At 36.8% G+C, this 23,032-nt stretch overlaps 6 protein-coding genes across 8 annotated transcripts; 3 read left to right on the forward strand and 3 right to left on the reverse strand.

The window, feature by feature from the left end:
* The first annotated feature begins 454 nt into the window (after positions 1–454).
* Positions 455–2,015, forward strand: SERAT1;1 (serine acetyltransferase 1;1). The gene is made up of 2 exons (XM_007012826.3): positions 455–979; positions 1,339–2,015. Exons 1-2 carry the CDS (start codon positions 587–589, stop codon positions 1,828–1,830), a joined length of 885 nt encoding a protein of 294 aa, XP_007012888.3. The 5' UTR covers positions 455–586; the 3' UTR covers positions 1,831–2,015.
* Positions 2,016–2,574: 559 nt separating this feature from the next.
* On the forward strand, positions 2,575–4,257 carry LOC18588428 (pentatricopeptide repeat-containing protein At2g15690, mitochondrial-like). Its single transcript, XM_007012827.3, has one exon. It carries the CDS (start codon positions 2,619–2,621, stop codon positions 4,074–4,076), a length of 1,458 nt encoding a protein of 485 aa, XP_007012889.3. The 5' UTR covers positions 2,575–2,618; the 3' UTR covers positions 4,077–4,257.
* Positions 4,258–4,588: 331 nt separating this feature from the next.
* LOC18588429 (Mitochondrial substrate carrier family protein) lies at positions 4,589–7,194 on the reverse strand. The gene is made up of 7 exons (XM_007012828.3): positions 6,802–7,194; positions 6,094–6,179; positions 5,801–6,008; positions 5,558–5,684; positions 5,290–5,474; positions 5,080–5,202; positions 4,589–5,004 (listed from the first exon to the last, which is right to left on the reverse strand). The coding sequence occupies exons 1-7, from the start codon at positions 6,958–6,960 to the stop codon at positions 4,882–4,884; spliced, it is 1,011 nt and encodes a 336-aa protein (XP_007012890.2). The 5' UTR covers positions 6,961–7,194; the 3' UTR covers positions 4,589–4,881.
* A 1,131-nt stretch (positions 7,195–8,325) lies between these two features.
* Positions 8,326–11,271, reverse strand: LOC18588430 (Pyridoxal phosphate phosphatase-related protein). Its single transcript, XM_007012829.3, has 4 exons — positions 10,861–11,271; positions 10,267–10,388; positions 9,972–10,173; positions 8,326–9,135 (listed from the first exon to the last, which is right to left on the reverse strand). Exons 1-4 carry the CDS (start codon positions 10,996–10,998, stop codon positions 8,761–8,763), a joined length of 837 nt encoding a protein of 278 aa, XP_007012891.1. The 5' UTR covers positions 10,999–11,271; the 3' UTR covers positions 8,326–8,760.
* A 442-nt stretch (positions 11,272–11,713) lies between these two features.
* On the reverse strand, positions 11,714–16,225 carry LOC18588431 (protein NDL1-like). 3 transcript variants are annotated; one of them, XM_088809762.1, is made up of 12 exons: positions 15,932–16,223; positions 14,942–14,970; positions 14,556–14,655; positions 14,166–14,263; positions 13,931–14,019; positions 13,620–13,680; positions 13,449–13,535; positions 13,291–13,368; positions 13,144–13,200; positions 12,923–12,978; positions 12,676–12,811; positions 11,714–12,259 (listed from the first exon to the last, which is right to left on the reverse strand). In XM_088809762.1, the coding sequence occupies exons 2-12, from the start codon at positions 14,966–14,968 to the stop codon at positions 12,038–12,040; spliced, it is 1,011 nt and encodes a 336-aa protein (XP_088665888.1). In that variant the 5' UTR covers positions 14,969–14,970; positions 15,932–16,223; the 3' UTR covers positions 11,714–12,037. The 3 variants fall into 3 exon arrangements, with proteins under 3 accessions (XP_088665888.1, XP_007012892.3, XP_088665889.1); XM_007012830.3 differs by lacking the exon at positions 14,942–14,970 and having other exon boundaries at positions 15,932–16,224; XM_088809763.1 differs by lacking the exons at positions 14,166–14,263; positions 14,942–14,970 and having other exon boundaries at positions 13,931–14,030; positions 15,932–16,225.
* Positions 16,226–20,110: 3,885 nt separating this feature from the next.
* Positions 20,111–22,315, forward strand: LOC18588432 (pentatricopeptide repeat-containing protein At2g27610-like). Its single transcript, XM_007012831.3, has one exon. The coding sequence runs from the start codon at positions 20,111–20,113 to the stop codon at positions 22,313–22,315; it is 2,205 nt and encodes a 734-aa protein (XP_007012893.3).
* The last annotated feature ends 717 nt before the right edge of the window (positions 22,316–23,032 follow it).

Consider the following 23,032-nt stretch of genomic DNA (forward strand, 5'->3'; position numbering starts at 1 on the left):
AATCCGACATCTCATCCTTACTCCAATCAATTCAACCTCTTTTTAGGCATCAACGGAAGGTTCACGGCATGTTTCTAGGGAAAACGATCTAGTTGCAAATTTCTTGACTAATATTAACTTTTCTAGTTTAGAAAAATTTATTATTTTCAATAATCCTCCTAGTATTGTTTCCGACATATGACGTCATGATGTATGGGACTTTGTGTTTTTCGTATTATAAAAGTATAAACCTCATTTTCCTAAAAAAAATATAGACAAAAGAAAGAGCGAAATGAATAACTGCGTTACTAGTACGGTACCTGTATATGACTCTTACCAAACGAAAAGTCATTCTCTAGCGACATGTTTGGTAGAGGGAAAAAACCTTACTCATTCGGAATAGTTGACAGTTCCTCAACTGAAGCAAATCTCCCCACGTGTCACCTCACGAACTCCCGACATACAAGAAAGTAAACGTAAGCAAGCAGCTTCCACAAACTTTGTGTTTCCCCTCTTCTCATCGTGCCATCACTGTAAAAAGTCCGCCCTTTCTATCCTATAACGCCGCACCATCAGAAACTTCGCTAACGTACGCCACCACCAAAAAATGCCGGCCGGCGATCTGGGGTACCCTTCTCCGCCGCCTTCCCAAGCGACGGAAACACCCGTGGAGGAAGACGATGCGTGGGTGTGGGCACAGATAAAAGCCGAGGCACGCCGCGATGCCGAGTCGGAGCCGGCTCTAGCTAGCTACCTCTACTCTACGATCCTATCTCACTCCTCTCTTGAGCGCTCGCTTTCCTTCCATCTCGGCAACAAGCTCTGCTCCTCCACGCTGCTCTCGACGCTCCTCTACGATCTCTTTCTGAATACTTTCTCCTCTGACCCTTCTCTTCGAGCTGCCGCCGTCGCCGATCTCCGAGCGGCTCGCGTTAGGGACCCTGCTTGCGTCTCATTCTCTCATTGCCTGCTTAATTATAAGGGATTCTTGGCTTGCCAGGTAATACACTTTCTTAATTTCCTCTGATTAATTGAATTGGGTTTCATAAGCTATTTCAATAAGTCCGATGTACTTTAAAGGATGATTTACGGAAGGAATATTAGGCCTTACATGGTTTCAACATTAAGTTTTTTACATCATTATAAGTTACATGTTGGACTTTAGATCAAATTCCTTGCTTGACATGGACGGTTAAGATTGAATACCCTTTAGCACTTTGAATAAAAATGGTATGCTTATTGTTAATTGAATGAATGTTGCAAAAGGAATTTGTCTAAATAATTGGTTTTTATTGATAGTGTAGAAAATTGGGGGAAAATGGAAAAAAATTAATAATATTTGGAATTTTGTTGCTATAGGCTCATCGAGTAGCACACAAGTTGTGGACTCAATCACGTAGGCCGCTAGCATTGGCGTTACACTCTCGAATCTCTGATGTCTTTGCTGTTGATATACATCCCGCGGCAAAGATTGGGAAGGGGATTTTGTTTGATCATGCCACTGGAGTGGTGATTGGTGAGACCGCGGTTGTTGGTAACAATGTGTCGATCTTGCATCATGTTACACTTGGTGGGACTGGGAAGGCATGTGGGGATCGCCATCCCAAGATTGGAGATGGGGTGTTGATTGGGGCTGGTGCAACCATATTAGGGAATGTGAAGATTGGGGAAGGAGCAAAGATTGGAGCAGGGTCAGTGGTGCTGATTGATGTGCCACCTCGGACCACAGCTGTAGGGAACCCAGCAAGGCTCGTGGGAGGGAAGGAGAAACCCTCAAGGCACGAGGAATGCCCTGGAGAGTCCATGGATCATACTTCATTCATCTCTGAGTGGTCAGATTATATCATTTGATCACCCAGTTTCAGTTTTGTTAATTGTTAACTATTTATACTTCTGTTTCGCATCCTATGATGTTGAAGCTATTAAAAAGTGTAATCTGTTTCTTATTTACTTTAAGCTTCGATTATACAGCGAGGCCTTGAGTTATGATCATGTACTGAGATATGTTGACAATAAAGTAATACTAATTTTAGTAACTGGATCATCTGGCAAGAATGTTTTGGTGATTGCTATCCAACAAGAATTACCCTCTGAATTCTGATCCCATCGTGGGACCCCATAAACAAGATTCTTTGAATGAAATTTGTTTTATAAGGGTAGAAACTGAATAGAAATTTTGATGAGAGAATGATCAAGACTAATCTAATTTTGAACCCCCTACTGGTGTAGTTTTTGAGTTGGCTACCAGTTCTCTTGTCCAACCATGGTGCATTGCAGGGTAGATATTTTGATGGGGAGCTCCATGGATGACACCTTGCCCAGCATTGGTGCAGGATGGTCTCCAGAACAGCCAGCATTTGCAAAGCAGCTGAAGCACTGAAACAGCTTGGTATTTGGCTGATTAGTTTTGAACTTTTGGCGCTATCAGATATGCTGACAAGAGATGGTATCTTGTCACGGCAGGCAATACCATCAAATATCAATTTTACTTCATTCAAGTTAACTACTTGAAAGAGGAGTACCCAAAAGAACATAAACTTGAGAAAAACGCTGTCGTTTAGGTCATTTATTGTTTGATAAGTTTATAGACATCCGCTGCTCGGGGACCGCATTACTTTGGCCCCCGTAAGAAAAAAACAATGGCGTCTCTGGTGTCCCTTCAAAACACGGGAAATTCCATTAGCTTCTCTTCCCACTTAAAATCTTCCATCAATGCCAAGCACTCTCTCGCCTTCAACGAGAAAATCAAGCTCTTTTTTTCTCAAAACCCCAACAAACTCAAGCCTCCATGCACCTACGCGGCATCCCATAACACTGATAGCAACAGCTCTACCAGGACTTACCGCCGCCAAAGTGTCACAACTCACCGCCAAACCACGAAAAATCGGCCGAACCCTCGTAAATTTAACACTGAAAACCGAAACGAAAACCACCCATCTCCTGAAAATCCAACGTTTCAAAGTGTTACCGTGGATTTGATGAAGTTATGCAAAGAAGGCAAGGTTAAGGAAGCTTTAGATCATATGGGTCAAGGTGTTTTAGCGGATTTTAATGTTTTCGGGGCGTTACTGGATGCTTGCGGGAATATGAATTCGCTAGAATTAGCCAGAAGAGTTAATGAATTTTTTAGAAGATCAAAGTTTTCTGGTGATATCGAATTGAACAACAAATTGATAGGCATTTATGGGAAATGCGCTAGTATAAGAGATGCTCGCAGGGTGTTCGATAAAATGCGTGAGCGAAATATGGCTTCTTGGAATTTGATGATAAATGACTATGCGGTGAATGGGAAAGGAGATGATGGATTGTCGTTGTTTGAGGATATGAGAAAAGATGGGTTTCAGCCGGATAGCGAAACTTTTCTGGCGGTTCTATCGGCTTGTGCCAGTGTGGCGGCTGTGGAGGAAGGAATAATGTACTTTGAATTGATGAAGAATGAATACAGGATTGCTCCGGGAGTTGAACATTATTTAGGAGTGATTGATGTTTTTGGGAGAGCTGGGTATTTGAATGAGGCTGTGGAGTTTATTGAGAATATGCCTATTGAGCCAACGGTGGAGATTTGGGAGGCAGTCAGGGGTTTTGCACGAATTCATGGAGATATTGACCTTGAGGATCATTTTGAGGAGTTGTTGCTTGGATTTGATCCTCCTATGAGAAGTGAGAATGAACACCAAGCACCACCAAGGAAGAAGCATTCTGTGATTAACATGATTGAGGAGAAGAATAGGGTGATTGAGTATCGGTGTATGAACCCTTTCAAGGGAGAAGTAAATGAGAAGCTGAAAGGTTTGAATGGGCAGATGAGGGAAGCAGGGTATGTGCCTGATACAAGGTATGTGCTTCATGATATTGATCAGGAGGCAAAAGAGCAGGCCTTGCAATACCATAGTGAGCGTTTGGCAATTGCTTATGGTCTTATTAGCACTCCGGCAAGGACACCTCTTAGGATCATTAAGAACCTGAGAATCTGCGGCGACTGCCACAATGCAATAAAAATCATGTCCAAGATTGTTGGGAGAGAGTTGATTGTGAGGGATAACAAGCGCTTTCATCACTTCAGGGATGGCAAATGCTCGTGTGGTGATTACTGGTAAAGTTGTGGAAAATACTTCCTTTGATGTTGTTTGTAATGTTAGTTGCCGCATCAAGGAAAATGTAGTTGCTGACTGCAGAGTAACTCATAATTAGCATTGTGGAAAGCTTTTTGGATTGTACATTATGCTTGTATTGAAATTTAAACATCCATTCAATAGCAACCTTTTGTCATCACTGAAACATTTCTTCACATCAAACAACTTTTTGCTTCTGAATACCTACCTACTTCGATCAGGGAACATTCTGTTCAAGGATTTTGTAACCCCAAGCTGACTCAGGTCAGAATGCTGCCAAGAAACATTTGCTTCTGTTGCAGTAAAGAGATATCTCATAGCATCCACCATTTTTGAGCAACCATCAGAAATCCGTAGTCACTTGATTACCTGGACCTTGTAAGCAATCAACTTACTACCTATATAATCTTTAATTTTTGAGTGTAATAGCCTTTTCCATCAAAACCTTGGTCCTCAGTAATATTGTAGCTAGTGACATACATACGTCCTCACTGATATTTATTTCTCAACAGCAGTAGTCAAAATTCTTTATTCCATTAATGCCCAAATTATTTACATTGTGTATGAGTCTAAAACTTGGAAGACTCATCATCCTTGATGAAGAAACTGCTACAAGTCTAATCAATAGAGTTTGCTACCTGATCATCCCTTTATGTAAGCTGTACAATTTGTACAGCTTAAAAGAATCGAATGTACAAGTGAGATGGCCTGACTTGGTCAGTAATTAAAACATGAGAATTTTGAAGGTGAAGCAAAGCACCCAATGAATGAGATGAATTAGTACTCATTGTTATGAATGGAGATTTCTTTTATTTGTTACCACTTCTATCACAGCTTCATCATGGGATGGAACTCTCAGGCTTGATTTCATGATTTCATAAACTGTAAAACCAATTGCCGTAGACGGTACAACCTGGAGTAGACATACAAAAATTAATATAACAAATGAACGATAAAAAGCTCACAAAAGGGAAGGGCCTTTTTCTACCTTAAGGTAGTTGATGCTCAGCCCTGAAAACAATTGCTTCCAGCCCTGATTTTGGGCAATCATAATAAGTGATCCCATCGTTCCCTTCAACTCGGGACTGTTGGATGCCGAGACCCTTTGGACCTAATAAGACAGTTCTCATCCATTACTTTAGAATTCACAGTTTGATCACTTTTCAATTGCTCTTTTGGATCCAAGGAGTAAATATACCTGCATTTGCCTCCTCACAACATCAAGAGGATATGTGAAAGTTTGGCCCAAGAGACCAGCTACAGACCCACATACTAGATTCACCATTATTTTTTTCTTCTGCTCCCCAGGTACATGGCGTTTCATCTCCTCATAGAAGTAAAACTTCAAACCAGCATATGGGAAGATTCCATAAAGTGATGGAGCTGAGACAATTTCTCACATATTAGCAGGAAACCCCACAAGACGAAAAGAGAAGCTAACAGCAGATTAGTTTTGAAATTCATACCTACACCACGATAGAGGCCTCTGAGCCCAGACCCTTTGTAAGTCTTTGAAAAACAATCAAGAATTCCTCTATAAATTTGTTCAGTACTAACTACCCCTTTCACATTAATCTTTGGTGGACCAACAACCTGCACTAGCAAATACAACTTTGTCAGAGAAACAGAAAAAGCTCAGAAGCGAGTGCCAGGCTAACTGCCCTGGCTGCAACTCCGAAGAGCCTCCAGCTTTATAATCAACTATTTACCTGATAAGCTAATTTAGTCCGAATCAAATCAAGAGGATAAGTAAAAAGCACAGCAGTTCCTCCAGCAAATGATCCAGCCACAAGATCAAGTACAGGGCCTCTTCCAAAGTCAGGAAAACCATTGATGATCCATCTACGGTACTGCTCATAAGCCATATAATGAAGGGCCGCATAGGGAACAATTCGAGCAACACTAGCACCATTTCCTCTGCTCATCCCATAAAATAAGTAAGAAATTGAAGATAACTTTTCAGAACAACCTTCATGTAAAGGATAATGAATTGGACATCAACCTGTAGAAACCCAGGATGCCTTCTGTCGTTGCAATCTTTTTAATGGATCCAAAGATCCCTATGCTGTGAAATTCTCCTCTTCTAGTCTGAAACGGAATAATGAATTAGTTATTTCTGCTAATGCAGGGTAAATCTTCACATGTTGCAGGTACTTGGGCCTTGGCGGGTGGCAGCGCAATATCAAAAACCACAGCCTCTCATTACTAATGATTTGGTTACATCAAGGATATGAGTTTGTTATTCCTCAACTTTTAGTCACCTAGAATGCAGACGGCATTCCGAAACTATTGGGAAAGATCAAAAAATCCACATTGGTAGGGTTTGAGAAGTTAAATCTCCTAATTCTCATCAGTCATTGATACTCAAGAATATCAGAAAGACCCCATCTTGGCGAAAAATGAACAATCCCAAAACCCATATAATCTTCACCAACAAAACATCGTCTCATTAAAAGATAATTCACTGACTTCATCGCACCTAAGTTGAGCTACGGTCAAAACAAGGCATCACAAGCTCGAAAATCAACTATGGATGCAAGCCATCAGAAAACTTTTTTTAAAAAAAAAAAAAAGAAAGCAACAAAATCACAACCAAGAAGAACCCAAGAATCCAACAACCATGACAAAGAGTAAAGAGACACAAAATAAAGCAAGAACCAAGAAATCAAGTCAAAGTGTTAAAAAAAAAAAAGGAAAAATCCAACTTTACCTGTAACAAAATCTTGACACGCTCAAGTGGGGCAACAACGGTCTTTGCAAGGCCCCCAGCAACACCTCCAGCAATGAACTGCTTTGCAAACAAAGGCATGGACTCTATGATCCCATCAAAGAACATACCCAGCTCTCTTTCTTCTCCCTTTTTTTCCATTTTAACTAGGCCTTGAGGCCCCAGATAGGGAGAAAACGAGAGATTTTAATTGTAAAAAAAGATTGGTTCTTGAAGGAACAATAAGGGAGGGAAAGCAAAAGAAAGAAGAAGAAAAAAAAGAGACTTTTCTATCTGTTGCGGTTCAGTATAAGGTCCGAAAAATGTGGTTTTTATATGTTTTGGACAACTGACAAGTCAGAGGAGTCCATGCCATGGCTCCTTGGTAAAGCAGAAAAGGGCAGGTAACGAGTTTCTTGGAACTGCTTTCGGTTCTATTTTATTCTGGAATGATACTGGCTTTATTCCCTTTTCTGATCAAGAATCTTGCAATCTTGGCCGTTCAAATTTTTTTCTCTCATTGGTTCCAGCTTGCCAGCTGAACGTTTGCACCGTTGGCCAGTCGCCAGTGGCAAGTACGGAATGAATAATTGAATATGTTGTGCTGGCCCATCTTCTTTCTTATTAAGAAATCAAATCGAAGCAGCAGATACGTGAAAGGAAAATATTGTTGTTGTAAATGAGTTTTACTTGGAAGTCAAAAGAATTAATTTCAATGCGTGAATTTTAATAGATGTCATTTTAAGAATTATTTCGTTTTCAAGACTCGGTATGGTATATTAAGAGAAAATATATAAATAACTTCATAAATACAATAATTATAAATTTTAACTATTTCTTATGTTTTAAAAGTAATTCATTTAATAATGCTTGAACAAATGTATTATTTTCATAATTATCTTACAAAAAATAATTATTCTTATCATATAATATAATCTTTAAATTACAATATAAAAAGATAACATTTCATATCTAAATTTTAAAATTATAATATTTGTTCACTATTTTATTAACTTTTACATTTAAAATATTTTCTCAATATATCCTTATACCATAAGATAACAATTCACGTAAAAAAGCTACTAATTAATTTAATAGTCAACATTTTTAATGATGTGGCGTCAATAGTCCAACGGTTTGGACAAACAAATATTGCAATCAAAGTACTTATGAGGGTAAGAAAAATAGTTTTTCTTCTTTTCCTTATTAATAATAATAAATACAAAAGCTCTGCATAACAAAATTTTCAGTGGTAATAAACTTGAATACTCGTTCAAAGTTGACTGCGGCATGACGCATCTGTTGTCTTTATAATCGAATTGAATACCTCCAGTTGTCCCTGTCAGAGGTCTAGGCCAATAGATGGTGACAGACATTGAACCCACAAGTGGGATTGGAAGTCTCTCATCAGAGACGAAAACAGAATCAAGCTGCGTAGGAAGAAATGAAGCAATGACTACGTGGAGGTGGGCAGAAAAGCTGGTGTTTATTAGATTTCATGAAAACTATGTTTGAAACCCTTGAACATCATAAGTGGTTTTCTTCATAATACTAGTAATATCTAGTTCATTACAGAAGCCCAAATGTTCCCAAGCAAGGATTAGACCTACATGTCATTTGATAAACATTATCAGAATTTAGTGATAAAGGCTAAAACTGAATCTGATCAGATTCCTAAAATACGTGGGCCTGATCTCATAACTTGATTCTAACTCGGCCTTACGTTCACGCACCAAGCTACCTTAAGCCTGGACGATGACTTTCCAAACATGATCCGATTTGAAATGAGATGCGCTAGGAAGATGTGACGAGGGTGAAAGGCAGAGATCATTGATCCTAAAGATAAAGCAAAATTCTACATTTATCAACTGTTGCTTGAGCTGATTGTAAGAATAGACAGCAATACGACAACACCCTCCACTGTTAAGGGTCTCTGGTATGACGTAGCACTCCCACCACTACCTAGTGAGGAACCCGGAGTGTTTGAGTAAATGATTCAGGCGAAGACACTGAAATGTGGAGCTTGCAATCAGATGAATTCGATTGAGAAGAAGGATTGCTGCCACTGATGCTTTGTTCTGCAGGGATTTTGTCGATAAGGTGGAGTAAGATCTTCTCAAGCTCTTCACCGTTGCTCCATTCATGAACTTCTGCTTTGACAAGGGCTGGTTCCCTAAAAATACGGTCCCATAAAGGATACTTCTTCCTTGGCATCACGTAATCACTGCCTTGAAGCCTCAAAGTGGGGCAGTAATCACCTCTCCCATCTCCCAGGTAGATAAAATTCTGCCTTCCACCTTCAGGAGCAGAAGCATAGATATGTTCGAGTACTAGGCCCTACAATAGAAGAAACCACAATTAAAACTCTACCTTAAGATGAGGAATAACTAAAATGAAAATATTTTATAGCAACACAAAGAATATAATTGTGGGATACTAACATACCGTAACTATTAAATTGCCAAACTAAGATCCTGGAAGGCAGCATATATCAAGCAGTAAATGAGCAACCAAACTATGATTTTATCAGTAATAGTGTGCATTAACTAAATAAATTCTATGTATTGTGATGACTGATGATGATGTAGCAAAAATTAACCACATTAGTTATGCACTGGTGCTTAATCACACAAAATATTTCACCCAAGCACCTAGATGCCAAACCAATATAATTCAACATGGCTAGAATTGACAGAAATAAATGAATCCTACTTTTCTCTATGCCAAATGCATAAACACTGACACCTTGCTTATTTTGAGGAGTAGGAGTAGATTGACAGTACATAAATTTCATGATAAAGACCCTTTTAGAAAACACATTGAACAAAGAAATTCAGATGCTTTAGAAACAAGGATGACCATATTCCCTTGCAATTCATAAATTCCCTCAGTTCTTTCGTGAAACTGGAAGGAATGTCAAAAACCATACCAGAAAAAGGACTGCACAGACTAATCCACCCTAGCATATACCAATATATCCATCTATCAAATAAATAAGTCTCCATTTCTACGATATGCAAATGTGTAATTAACACTCTATCAGCTTCACATAAATTCATATTATAGAAAACCATCCAAAAATTCAATCATCAGAAGGTCAGTGACTAATGAACCAGTGATTGAGAAACCATCACATGATTTGATAAATATGCTCAATCAGTGAACTCGTTTACCTTGCACAAATTGGAAGGGCACAGACTGCACCCATGTGGAGATAAGGTAGAATCATGATAAGGAAAGATCCTCAGCCTTCCTTCTTCATCTACAAAGCTTGGGTTTGTATAGATCTTTGAAAAGCAACCCAACAGACCCTGATATTCCAAGATTTTCTCAATGAAGAACTGATTTGCGTCACTGACTATCCTCAAGTCGCATCTGAAATTTCATAACAGTACCATGACAAGCATTATCAACCCCAGAACTTGACAAAGAACAGACAAGGAAAAAAGAAATGACCAAGATTACAACCCAAGCGCGTAGGCTGATTTTATAGCAGCAGCAATTCTTGGATGCAACGGAGTCCGTTTCAAGCATGCTGCAATCTCCTCAGCTGTTCTCCCTTGGGAATGAAGCTCTTTCATCATCCTATCCTAAAATTAGATTTAACATATCTATTAAGTTCATGATATTAAAAAGCCTCTACTCTCTTTCAGCAATAATTACAAAAACAGAAAAGTTTAGTACAGTTAACAGTAAATCATGCTCTTTACTTTTTAATAAAAAAATCAAACACATTTGATATGATGCAATTAAAACAGAATTTAGAAGCCTTAAAACTTTTGTAGTGGTAACTTATTAGCATAGAACGTAACATTAATTTGATAATTTCGAGTTCATAGATAATGCAGTTTCTTTCTAGTAATCAACATCTGTGAAGGAAGAAAATTTACAAGATACTGAAAATTTTAAGAGATAAATCGGATGTTCCCAGCAACCAAACATAGGGTAAATCAAATACTAATATTAACTAGCAATGATCAATAAAAATAAATTATTTATTATTATAAGCAAGCAAATCGAGTGGTAACGGATAAGAAAGTTAAATCAAAAGGCAACACAAACCATGAGGGAATTCCAAGGCAAGGTAGAGCGAAGCCGATGGAAAAGGTCGGAAAGGCCCATCTCTGCCACCACCCAACTGTCGCTGTCCCCGTCTATTATCGTCCGATCAAAGTCAAAAACCACCACTATTCCTGCCATTTTTAGGCAGCTCTCCGACGCCGGCCTGCCCGCCCGCCCGCCTCAAAACTGTTGAATTTTTTTTTGGTGATGTGGAGAATGTATTCGGTGGGAACGTGGAGTTGGTTTTGTGGTGGTGACGGAATACCTGAACTTGACCGTAGCCGTTAGATCACCGAACACTATGCCAACACGCTTGATGCGTGGTCAAAAAAAAAAAAAGAAACGAGGTTGGACTATTCAAACCCTATCAGCAAGGCAAAGACAAATAACAAAAAGAGTTTCCGCTTTTTCTTTTCTGCGAGTCCAAATGAAAACAAACGTTTCAAATGCATTATCCAATTCTTCCCATTCTCATATTCTTTTCTTGATGGTTTCCCTTACCAGAAAATCATGTAGTCTTTACGTTCAAATTCTACATCAATTTTTTTTTATTATCCAATCAATAATTTTAGGCTTTGCGTGGATTGAAAGTAAAGATGAGTAAATTTTGCATTTTAACAAAGCTGGAGGTCGACTTCCTCCAAAATTTTGAAGTCAAGACTCCACCGCAAATACACCACATCTTCCATAATGAGGTATTTAATTAAGCATGTTCCTCTCCCATGGAATGGGTTCATCCCATCCCCATGTGCTACCAAATCCTCCAAATGTATAGCATTATTAACACAGAAATTAACAATTCAGCCACGGGGTGACAGAGCGAGAGAAAGAGAGAGAGAGAGAGACCCTGAAATATGGGAAAATAATCACAATAATTAGGGACTTCAACTCCATTATTGGTTGTTCGTCATCATCATAAATAAATTCAGAGTCCCCTTTAGAATTTACATAAACACAGCTCAATGACTCCTTTATGACTGACTACAAAAGAATCAATGCAGGCCACGGTTACCCCTCCCTATATTCCTTCAGATTCTTCCCGTATCTACAGCCCCATCCCAACTGCTTCTACCCTTCTGATACTTGCTCTTTTTTTTACCAAGACAAAAAAGAACCAAAAATTTTTTATAAAAAATGAACAAAATAAATCCAATCTCTCTGAGCCCCTGGCCCCCTATCAAACTTCAAGGGAAACACGTGTCTTTATAGGTTTTAACTTCAAACCCATGCTTTCTGGAGACAGAAGCTCCGGTGAGATGCAAGATGGACTTAAAGGGCTCCTCGGGCTGTCACTCAACTGGCAAGGCCTATACAACCCATACCCCATGAAGAAGTATTCCATAGGTATCAACATTGCATGTGGCTGTTCTTCTGTCACCATTGATCCACAAGCCTGGACCTGCATACGCAATCCATCCTCCCCCATTAAGTATAAGATTTGGAGCTTTCATTTAGGTACACAAAGCATTAATCATCAAAAAGAAGACTCAGGAATTAATTGAAAACAGCAAATAAAAAGGGGAATTTATCAATATTACGAGAATGTTATTAACAAATTACACCTCACAGCCCCAAATGCGGGAATCCTTACTATCATCCAAGAGGCTCATTGACCTACCCATAATTGGGAGTAGGTGAGAGACTACTAGATACCCCTACCGATTTGCAAATCAAGTGTAATATTGACCAGGTCAAAAAAGTGTAACTAAGAATGTACATGACACTGACTTTGCAGAATATCCAAGTATCATTCAACATCATTTTAGCAAAGCAATCCCAGGTACATAGTAATCCCAAAAACTAAGTACTACTTACCTCAACTAAGGCACTAAATCTTCTATCCAACTTGGATGTCATGTAGAGGGCCTCAGAATGAAATGGTGAGTTATCCCCAACAAATATTAGGGTACGACATCTGAGTCTCTTCAGCCCACTGCTAAGGTCAGGTCTCCTGCAGATTGGCAAAACAAAGTTTTGAGCACTTGAAAATTCAACGTAATAAAGACTAGTAATACGCAAACAAAAGAAGTGACAATAAAAATGTAGTCATATTATTTTATACCTATTAATTGCTTGAAGAAATCGCATCACATTTGAGCCATGCCTCTCATCCAGCAACTAAGAAAACAAACATGCCATAGGAATAAGTATGCCAACTTTCAAATTCACCATTTAAATGAGGGTGAAATAGAAACAGAAAGAGAAATCCAAATCCAGCATACATGCTATGCAGGAAAGAAGAGAAAACCAAAATAAAAGAAAAAGAAATGCTTAAGCACTAACCCTTCTGCATGCTTGAACTATATCCGACTCAGGAACTTCTGCATTACCACGAACTTCCTGTTACAATTTATACGAATCTCATAATTCAACCTACTCAATAAGTGAGGTTATACAAAAAGAAACTTACAAGATAGACTGCTAGGATACCTTGCTGAAATAACGTTGAAGCAAAAACTCTTTAAGCAGTCCACACATTCCATAAAAATATAACAAATTTGACATCACCTACAGATCATAAGTCATTTTAGTTATACTATAGAAATTTAATACAAAGGATGTTAGATATAACCAACAATCTAAGGAACCTTGTTATAAAACCATTCTGTCCAAGAGGGGGCTCTGCAAAGAGGGGATATAAGTATCAAACCAAGAACACGTTCTCTGTATTTCATCTGCAATGCAAAAGCTTTGTCAATGAACTTGTACATCAAAAACATTTAAACAATACTACTCAAAGGATTCATAAAGAAACATACAGCAAACAGAGTAAGGATGTAAGCACCCGCAGTTACTCCCATGCACATCACTGCACCAAGCCTGATGCCATCAAAAACAAAGTTAACACATAATCTCAACTATGAATTTGTTAACAAAGACGTCCACTGCTCCTAATGGGAAAAGAAACCCCTTTCAATCAAAACATAGACACCAGAAAAACCAGATAGCTCTCTATTTAGATGCCATGCAACTTTATCATAAGTCAGTCGGCCGCCTCAACTATAAAAGAAAGTCTTGTACGTAAAATTCAGAATGAAACAATGCAAAAAAGTATTAGCAATCTGATTACCCAAAAAAGTTAAGGACCTCAAGGATCTGATCAGCTAAGTCGTCAACACAATGGGCAGAAACACTTGGACAAATTGGAGCAGCTCCCAACTGCAAGAACTCTTGTGAAAGTGCCAGAAAAGAAACTATGTGAGTAATAGAATCCAATAATTGATATAGTGTGTTATCAAGAAATAAAAAAGTCCATAGATGACAGAAATAAGGTATTACAGGCATATGCCAACTAATTTACAGACCTCATGCCCAGGAGGACTAATATGGTAAATGCAGAAATTATGGAGCAGCAAGGAGGCTGCTTCTGGACAAAAGAACAATCCTTGGAAACAAGACATATCTGAAGAAAATTACCAAAATAAGGAACAAAAGAGTTGTAAGAAAGCAGACTTGAAGATATACACAAACTAAGAGAAACAATGCTTCCTAACGAACTTCTCTAACATGCAAATGTGCATACATAGACGCATTGATCCAGCTAACAACAAAAATTATGAATGAAAAAGAGTGTATATTGAAGAAACTGCAAAAGACTACTCCTGAATTGTGTATATATTACAAGTTCATATAACAGGGGAAGAAAAAAAACAAAGGGAAGAAGACGCTCTGGTATCCAACACCATTATACTTACGATTCAAAGCCAAATCAGGATATGTAATTAGGGGTGGCTTGTCTTGGTCCCCATATACTATAACAGACACAGAACCACAGCGCGTTCGTACATGATGTTCCTGAAAGATGTTTAGGCGAGCACATTATAAACACATAAAAGAAGCATACCAATCAACACATATGGTTAAGCATTGCAAACAATCATAGATCAGATGCATTGAAACTTTGAGTACCATAATATTTTCTAACTACGTAAGTAGTTGTTCAAAAAGAAGAGCTATCAGTTATGTAAGACAAATCATTTGTTTCATGTGACCCTTTACGAAAAAGGAAGAAAAGAAAAGAAACACTGTAAATTATCTAAATAAATTTATTCATCAAAAAGTACTTCCCATGTGCACTCACCTCTTTTAGGGAAATCCAACTTAACATTACTTTGCAAAAGAACAGAAAAATCAAATTAGTGGTTCCTGATATCAATCATTGCATTCTTCAAAAGAGATGACAGTCTAAAAAGAGAGCACAGAATCTCTCATATTAAAAGAAGACATTGATATTGCGTTGATGTAAAAGCAAAATTGTAAATTTACAGGTAGACAATTTTAATATAATAAAATAAAAGTGAAACAAGGAAAAAGCTATAGCCAAGGTTTCTTCAATTAACTGCAAAAACAGGTTGCATAGTCCCGAAGAATGAATTGTTGGAAGAATCCATTATCCAACTTCTTTTGCCATTAGAAGCAACAAACTAAGAAGGAAAGAATCTCCAACCAATCAAAAAAGAACAGCAAAAGCAGATAAATCCAAAGGCAATAGCAACAACAAGTAACATTAGAGAATTACACAAGATCAGAAAAAAAAAATCAAATACCCAATATACATAAGATTGTAAATGAACCAAAAAAGGGTCTATCTTTGTGATTCAAAAGCCAGTAAATTTACAGCACATTTTAAGACTTAAAAGAACACAAATTTGAATACAAAGTAGGATGCCTCATTTACCATAAGAGAGGTAAAAAGATAAAAAAAAGGTTGAGAAAAAACCAAAAAATGATTGCTTTATAAATTTAAAAAAAAAAACGGAGGACAGTTGAAACTAGAAATGGAAACTAACCGAGCTTACTAAATATGTAAAAGAAAAGAAAAAATATATAATAAATTTGGCCAAATAAGGAATGCATAGATCTGATGATACCCATTTCGTTAAATTCTAAATATCGCAGAATTAAATTCAATGAATTTCGAATCAACCCAACAGTCCCCCGTTTTCAAAACAACAGAAAAAATGGGTTCTTTTCCCCATAAAACTAACCCCAATTCAGAAATCAAAATGGAGAACATAAAATGAAAACAAAAAAAGAGTGAAAAATAAAGAAAAATGGAGCGGGAACGAACCTTTCCACCCATATAGATCTTTTCTGTATCCAGAGGAATGAAATCGTTTGACTCAGCCATGGCCGTGGCTCTTTCTCTGTTAACTTCAAACAAAGAAAGAAAAGCTTTCTTTAAAAAACAATAAAAGCTTTTCTCTCTCTTGCTTCTTTCTTCTTCTTCTTCCTCAAGAAATATAAGCCCCTGGCTTTGATGGCTTATAAAGCTAGCGATTCTTTCTCTCTTCGAAAGCTCTCGTCCTCTCTCTCTCTCGCTCTGTTTGTTTATTTCTCTGTTTTTTTTTTTTTTTTTAAGCAGAGGTGGAGCTCCACCGACGCATTTTAGGAAACAAATGGATTTACTTGTTTTAACCCCTGACTCTGGTCAAATCTTAACCCTCGGTCAAATCCAGTCAAAAACGCGGCAGTATTTTAAAACATAAAATCGTTTAAACGACGCCGTTAAGAGCCGACGAAAGATACGGATTTACCAAATGGGCTCGGTTGTTGGTGAACATTTTTTCGGCTTTTTGTCTATTTCTCTTTTCTTTTCTTGTAAATAATTAGGGAGCATGGGGTATTATCATTTGGTTTGACTTAAAAAGAGTGATTCGCGCCGTAGTGATGTGTACGTCTGACATTGGATGCCCTTTTTGTGGGTTCCACGTCTTTTCCATTTTACTAATTAAATTATTTCTTTTTCTTTTTAGGTTTTTTTTTTCTTTATTTATTTCCACATGGATATAATATGGCCTTTGAAGTTACAATTTGGTGTTTGCTTTGCCGTTCATCTGACTCAAATTGATTAATCATGCCATCTTTTTCCAATAATAATCAAATTGTTATGTAAATATTTTTTTTCATGTCATTTTCCATGATGGTACCATTTTATTCTATCAATTTTTATTTAATTTAGTCTGAGCTGATTAATTATTGTCCATTTATAACCTAATAAAGCAAAGACAAATGTCACCAGCACATTACTATTCCATTTCCATTACTTAAAATAAATCATCAAACTAACATTAAAATTAAATCTATAATACCACCATGTTACGTTGATCATGATCCATAAGAGACAGCCCAATCCAACGGGTCACAAATGTCCACACCGTATTTTGTTTAGTATTATTTGTTGGTGAAGTTGGGGTCCACCACTTTTTTTTTTTTTGGTTTTTCTTTTTGCAATTTCATCACATTTTTTATAACCACCACATATTTTCTTTTTAAATGTTTGATTGATAAAGGTAAAAAAAACTTAAGATTATATGATCTGTCACATTCCATGTGCTTAATCTTTATCCCCATTTTTTTTTTTTTTACTATCAAAGAAAAACATGTATGTTTTTTTCACCTTTTTCAATTAATTTAAATTAAAAGATACAGCTAAATCCTTTTTATCACTTGATCCTATCCTATGCTATCCTATCCTATCACTTAAATGCATTATCATCAAGAATTATGGAAAAAAATTCTATCAATTAAGTTATTATTTATAAAATAAATTTGTAATTAATGCATTATGAGAATAGTGTCTTAGCATGTACTCAAAGATACTTGTTAACTAAATCTCTTTTACTTGTGTTTGTGAGCTGTGAAGGTCAAAATTTACCATTTTGGCAAGTGACAAATGCCAACTGGAAGGATCAACCAGACGAGACGACCACTTTTTGACATGGTTGGTTTTAATTAGGCAGAATTCCAAGTGAAATATTTGGCAGATCTAAGTGTGCATGGATAAGAGTAATTTGCTTGGTGTGTGGATTTGTTAGAATTTATTTATGGTGTCCCCTGGCTTCTACGATGCACACGTGACACGCTCCTTCCCGAATCTTTATTCAGAAATTAAAACCTGACACTCTATGATCAGACAGTACATGCAAAATCTTTATATTTTGTTGAGGAATCCAATCCATGGCATCGAAATACTTGTTTCCAAACTTCAAACCACTTGTTTATAAAGTCGATCAGACACAATTTTTTTAATCGAAAAATAGGATTGAAATCTTATTTTTTTAAATAAAATATTATACATTAACCAATAAATAAAATAATATTTGAGTACTCATCAGACACAATATTTGCTTTGATTTTGCCTGATTTTTTTTTAATTTAAAAAGTTATTATAAAGTAAAAAATAATAATTTTTACAATTAAACTAAAATTGTTTGGTAAATTTATTTTTTTAGTAAAACAACTTATATAAACTTTAATTTTAGTTAAAATTACTATAAAATGTATTTAATAAATTAGAAAAAAAATAAGTCAAATAAAAAAAAAAGATGAGTGTGAAAAAAATATAATATCCCCTATAATATTATGAATCGTTGAAAGTTAAAAGGAGAATATAAAAAAATATTTGTTGAAATTTATGAACAACCAAAGTAGTATTAATAATGAATGAAATTCACGTTTAGTTATTGATTTGGTAACCCATTTTTCTACTGAAATCATCAACTCTAATTTCATGCAAGTCTAGTGTCACCTCATTTGTTAAGTACTATTAGCTCAAATGTGAAATTTATTGCTAAAAAGTTGAAGGATTCTATAATTTTTATTGTTAAAAGAATTAAAGCTTATTTCAACTTTCTTGTAGTGCAAAATATTGTTATACTTAAAAGAAAAAAAATTTTAAAACTGAGTTACCACAAATGACTATAAATATTGATTTTTCAATTTTCATATAATTTATATCAACAATCATTGACTTATTTGACTAATTATTTTAATCATAATCAACAAATATTATATACATAAGAAAGAAGTTAAAAACAAATAAACATTATAGAATTGTCATATTAAACAACAACTGAGAAATATCGACCAATAAAAAGAGTTTTCAAAGTAAAAAAATAATAATAGAAAATAAAATGAAAAACAAAACAGAAAGAAAAAAAATAAGACTTGAATGTAGTTTTAAATTTTGAGTTTTTTTTTTTTTAATTTTTGTGGATGATTTGCAAAAAATGGGAGAGAAGAGGGAGATCAATAGCGAGAGAGAGGAGGAGGCATTTTTCGAGAGAGAATTTTTTTGAAAAAAATAATAATTGTCTTAAGAAGCTATTTAAAAAAAAAAAAGAGAGAAAACTCCTATTTAGAGGTTTTTTTCTATTTTTTAAATTTTTTTTTAAGAATTACTCATAAAATACTGTTTGACTTAACTAATTTACAGACTAAATTGAATCGTTCCTGTTTTCTTGCTTTACCCATTTTTACTAGTATGTTAGAATTCTAGCTTTTGAACTTATTTCTTCTCAAACAAAAGTAAGAGAAAAGGAAGTTTAGGGCATAAGTTTGGCCCTTGAATTAATTTAGGATATATGAATAATACGTTTAGGATTTACTCTAAATATCCAATAAATTGATTTATGATATCAATGCTGATTAGATTTGAATTATGTTTAAGTTGTAGCAACCTAAATTAGATAAAAAAAATTAATAATTACGACATATTGATTTTGTATAATCCTATGCACGGACATGGTTGTAGTTTAAACCCGAACCTCAGAGCAGTTTGGGTCAGGCTTGAGCTAAGAAGTTTGAACCCAAACTTGGTCAATATTAATTTTAGTAAATAGTTAATGTGTTTTTATTAAAATCCAATTAAAACTATCTAAATTTTAATAATAAATGTGTGCGGGTTATAGGCTGACCTGGGCTAAAGCTTCAATGCCTAGGCTCAAATGAGATCCAACTTGATCACGCCCAGGCTCGGCCGATGGACATTTTATCGGGCTAGAAAACAGAACTGCAATTCATGCTGTAGATGTTTAAACCGGAGGGGCAAAGCTCGTATACACCAGAGCTGCTGGCTCAGACTCAGTCGGGGGTAGAGACAATTCTCTCTCTAATCTGCCCCAGAAGCGCGCACGACTCCATTTTGTTGAAGAAATGTAAAAGGTTGAAGAATGAACCTTTGGTTTAAATACAATGCAACTCAATGCTTAGTGTGTTTTCAATTCATTGTAGTAGTGAATCCTTGCTGATTAAAACCTTCCCAACGAAGTGGCATTTCATAGCAAGAAACTTTACTTCATCCCAATACTCTGGGCTGCTACGAGACTCTGCGTCAAATGGATCTCTAAATTTTGGGAAGGCAATTCACGGGCAGCTGATAAAAATTGGTTTGACCTCTTGGACTTCGTTGCTGCATTTTTACACAAAATGCGGGAGCTTTGGGTGCGCTTGTCAGGTTCTTGATGAAATGCCAAATAGAAACGTTATGTCTTGGACTGTACTCATTTCACGGTTAGTATCCGAGGGACATAGCTATCGTGCTATGAATTTGTATTGTAATATGAAAAAAGATGGTGTTAGGCCAAATGGGTTCACTTTAGTGACAGCCTTGAAAGCTTGTTCTATGGGATTTGAGTTAGATTTTGGAACACAGTTGCATGCAGAAGTGATTAAGATTGGGGTTTTATTAGATACATTTGTTGCTTCTGCTGTTGTTGACCTCTATGCGAGATGTGGTGAGATGAAACATGCAGAAAGAGCATTCTTTTGCATGCCAGAGAAGAATGTTGTGACATGGAGTGCTTTTCTTAATGGTTATGCAAAGATGGGTGATAGCCAAGAGGTTTTGAAGTGGTTTTGTGGGATGAAAGGAACAGAAACGAAGTTTAGTAAGTTCATTTTATCGACTGTGTTTAAGAGTTGTGCGCGTTTGGGAAATTTGCAAGGAGGCAGGGTTGTGCATTGTCTGGCAATTAAGATTGGCTCTGATATTGATGAATATCTGGGTTGCTGCATTATTGATATGTATTCCAAGTGTGGGGTTGGCGAGGATGCACAAAGGGTCTTTGAGGCCATCAAGGTTCCCAACGTGGTTGCTTGGACTTCAATGATCAACTGCCTTGATGGGCAAGGCAAGAGTCAAGAAGCAGCAGAGATGTTCTGCTTAATGAGACAAAAAGAGGTGAGACCAAATCAGCTTACCTTTGCTAGTATTGTTCGTACTGCATCCAATTTCAGTGATTTGCACTACTGTCAAAGCATTCATGCTTGTATACTCAAATTTGGCTTTGAATCTGATAAGTTCCTAAGCAATGCGCTTATCACCATGTATATGAAAATGAAATCTGTTCAAAATGGTTGGGAAGTGTTTAATGCAATGAGTTCTTGGGATTCAACTTCATGGAATTCGCTTTTGTCTGGTCCTCGTGACTGTGAAACTTATCATCAGGGACCAAAAATCTTTTGCAAGATGCTTGCAGAAGGTTTTAGGCCCGACGTTTACACTTTTGCTAGCATTCTAAGATCCAATGGCACCCTGGAAAATTTTGGTTTTGGAAAGCAAGTACATGCCCATATAATGAAGAATGGGCTTGATTGTAATAACTTTGTCGGAACATCCCTTATTGACATGTATGCCAAAAACAGATGCTTGGATGAGGCTGAGTTACTTTTTAATGAATTGAATGAAAGAGATCTCTTCAGCTGGACTGTCATCATTGCCAGTTATGCTCAAGCTGATCAGGGAGAGAAAGCTGTCAAATGGTTCAATAGGATGCAACGGGAAGGATTTAAGCCCAATGAATTCACTCTTTCATGCTGTTTTAGTGGTTGCCACAACTTAAGAATGCTGGAAAGTGGGCTGCAACTTCATTCCATGTCAATAAAGTCTGGACTTCTAAATGATACCTATGTTGCAAGTGCACTTATTGATATGCATGGAAAAAGCAGGTGCATAGAAGATGCTGAGGCTATTTTTAAGGAAATGGATTTCCGGAATACGGTCTCATGGAGCACAATTATATGCGCATACACTCAGCATGGGCAAGGAAAGATGGCCATTGAAGCCTTCAAAGTTATGTTAGATGAAGGTTTCCTTCCTGATGAGGTTACATTTATAGGTGTTCTTTCCGCATGCAGTCAATTGGGTTTAATTGAAGAAGCAAAAATGTATTTTGACTCAATTAGCAAGGTCTACATGATTTCTCCTACGGTTGAACATTGTGCTTGTATGGTCAATGTATTTTGTCGAGCAGGTAAATTTGAAGAAGTTGAAAGGTTTATGAAGGAGAGGAATCTAACCGAAAATGCCATGATATGGGATACTGTTCTTTGGGGTTGTAAACTGCATAGTAATGTGGAATTTGGTGAAAGAGCTGCCAGAAAGCTTTTTGAACTTGAACCTGAACTAGAGTATAATTATGTGACGTTATCCAACATGTTTGCAGCTAGAGGAGAGTGGGATGAAGTTGAGAAAATTAGGGCATTAATGTGCAATCAAGGAATTAAAAAGCAGCCAGGGGGCAGTTGGCTTGAGATCCATGGTGAAGCCTACATGTTTTATACACAGGATACTTCTTATCCAGGTATCAAGGAGATTAATATGCAGATGGAGAAGCTGATAAAATGTAGAACGAATGAACACAAAATTATTTCAAATTTCAAGCAAGATTAAAGGATGTCAATTCAGAGGAACCACCATTTGTGCAAACTCAAGAGATGTATGGCCATGGGGAATCAGTCTCAAGGCCAATGTTAGTCAGTTGGAAACCACCTCGTAAAGCCCACAACTTAGCAGCAACACTTGTAGTTACTAGCAAATTACTTGAAATCCCAGCTATAAATTTTCCTTGCATTAAATTTGGCAAAGAAAAAGGGAAAGAAAGGAAGGAAAGTTTGAATAAAGTTGTAAATAAAATGATCAATTTAAGTTGAGTGAGTGTGTTTCTCTCACTTTTGAAGGAATTGGATTTTGAGAGAAAGGAAAGGAGCAAATCCACTCACTTTCCTCCCCTCTTAATTTTCCTCCTTAGAGAAAAGGAATGACACCTTTCCTTCATCTTTTGATCTTTCCGTCCAACCAAATACGGTGTTTATGATCACAGGTAACTCCTCCTAACCAAATACAGTGTTTATGATCACAAGTAACTCCTCCTGTCCTAACCTTTCCCGGATTGCCCAAAACTGATCCATCCGCCTTAATTTTGGAACATCCCAAATTTGGTGGGTTTTCCAAGCATTGATGGCAGTAGTCTTCATTGTCTGTTTAACTGTTTGTTATGTTCTTCCATGCTGGTTGGCTTTTTCTTTGATGTTGTGAAGTTGTTGAGAAGCCCCTTTTGCCATGTGAAACACTGTTGTTATGTTGAAGCCACATGGTCCATATTGTCAT

This window comes from Theobroma cacao, chromosome 9 (genome assembly GCF_053813885.1).
Source record: "Theobroma cacao isolate CCN51 chromosome 9, ASM5381388v1, whole genome shotgun sequence".
NCBI lineage: Eukaryota > Viridiplantae > Streptophyta > Magnoliopsida > Malvales > Malvaceae > Theobroma > Theobroma cacao.

Bases quoted from the DNA above. Each gene is read 5' to 3' on its own strand.
- LOC18588428 (XM_007012827.3), top strand. From the start codon at position 2,619: ATGGCGTCTCTGGTGTCCCTTCAAAACACGGGAAATTCCATTAGCTTC.
- LOC18588429 (XM_007012828.3), bottom strand. From the start codon at position 6,960: ATGGAAAAAAAGGGAGAAGAAAGAGAGCTGGGTATGTTCTTTGATGGG. The intron at 5,685-5,800 runs GTAAATAGTTGA...TTGCTAGTGCAG, and splicing joins GGACTAAATTAGCTTATCAG to GTTGTTGGTCCACCAAAGAT. The intron at 5,005-5,079 runs GTAGAAAAAGGC...TGTCTACTCCAG, and splicing joins TGAGCATCAACTACCTTAAG to GTTGTACCGTCTACGGCAAT.
- LOC18588430 (XM_007012829.3), bottom strand. From the start codon at position 10,998: ATGGCAGGAATAGTGGTGGTTTTTGACTTTGATCGGACGATAATAGAC. The intron at 10,389-10,860 runs GTTTGTGTTGCC...ATCTAATTTTAG, and splicing joins TGCCTTGGAATTCCCTCATG to GATAGGATGATGAAAGAGCT. The intron at 10,174-10,266 runs GTTGTAATCTTG...ATGAAATTTCAG, and splicing joins AAATCAGCCTACGCGCTTGG to ATGCGACTTGAGGATAGTCA.
- LOC18588431 (XM_007012830.3), bottom strand. From the start codon at position 15,991: ATGGCTGAGTCAAACGATTTCATTCCTCTGGATACAGAAAAGATCTAT. The intron at 12,979-13,143 runs GTTAGTGCTTAA...TTGTTTTCTTAG, and splicing joins TAGTTCAAGCATGCAGAAGG to TTGCTGGATGAGAGGCATGG. The intron at 12,260-12,675 runs GTAAGTAGTACT...TTGCGTATGCAG, and splicing joins GATTTAGTGCCTTAGTTGAG to GTCCAGGCTTGTGGATCAAT.
- LOC18588432 (XM_007012831.3), top strand. From the start codon at position 20,111: ATGCCAAATAGAAACGTTATGTCTTGGACTGTACTCATTTCACGGTTA.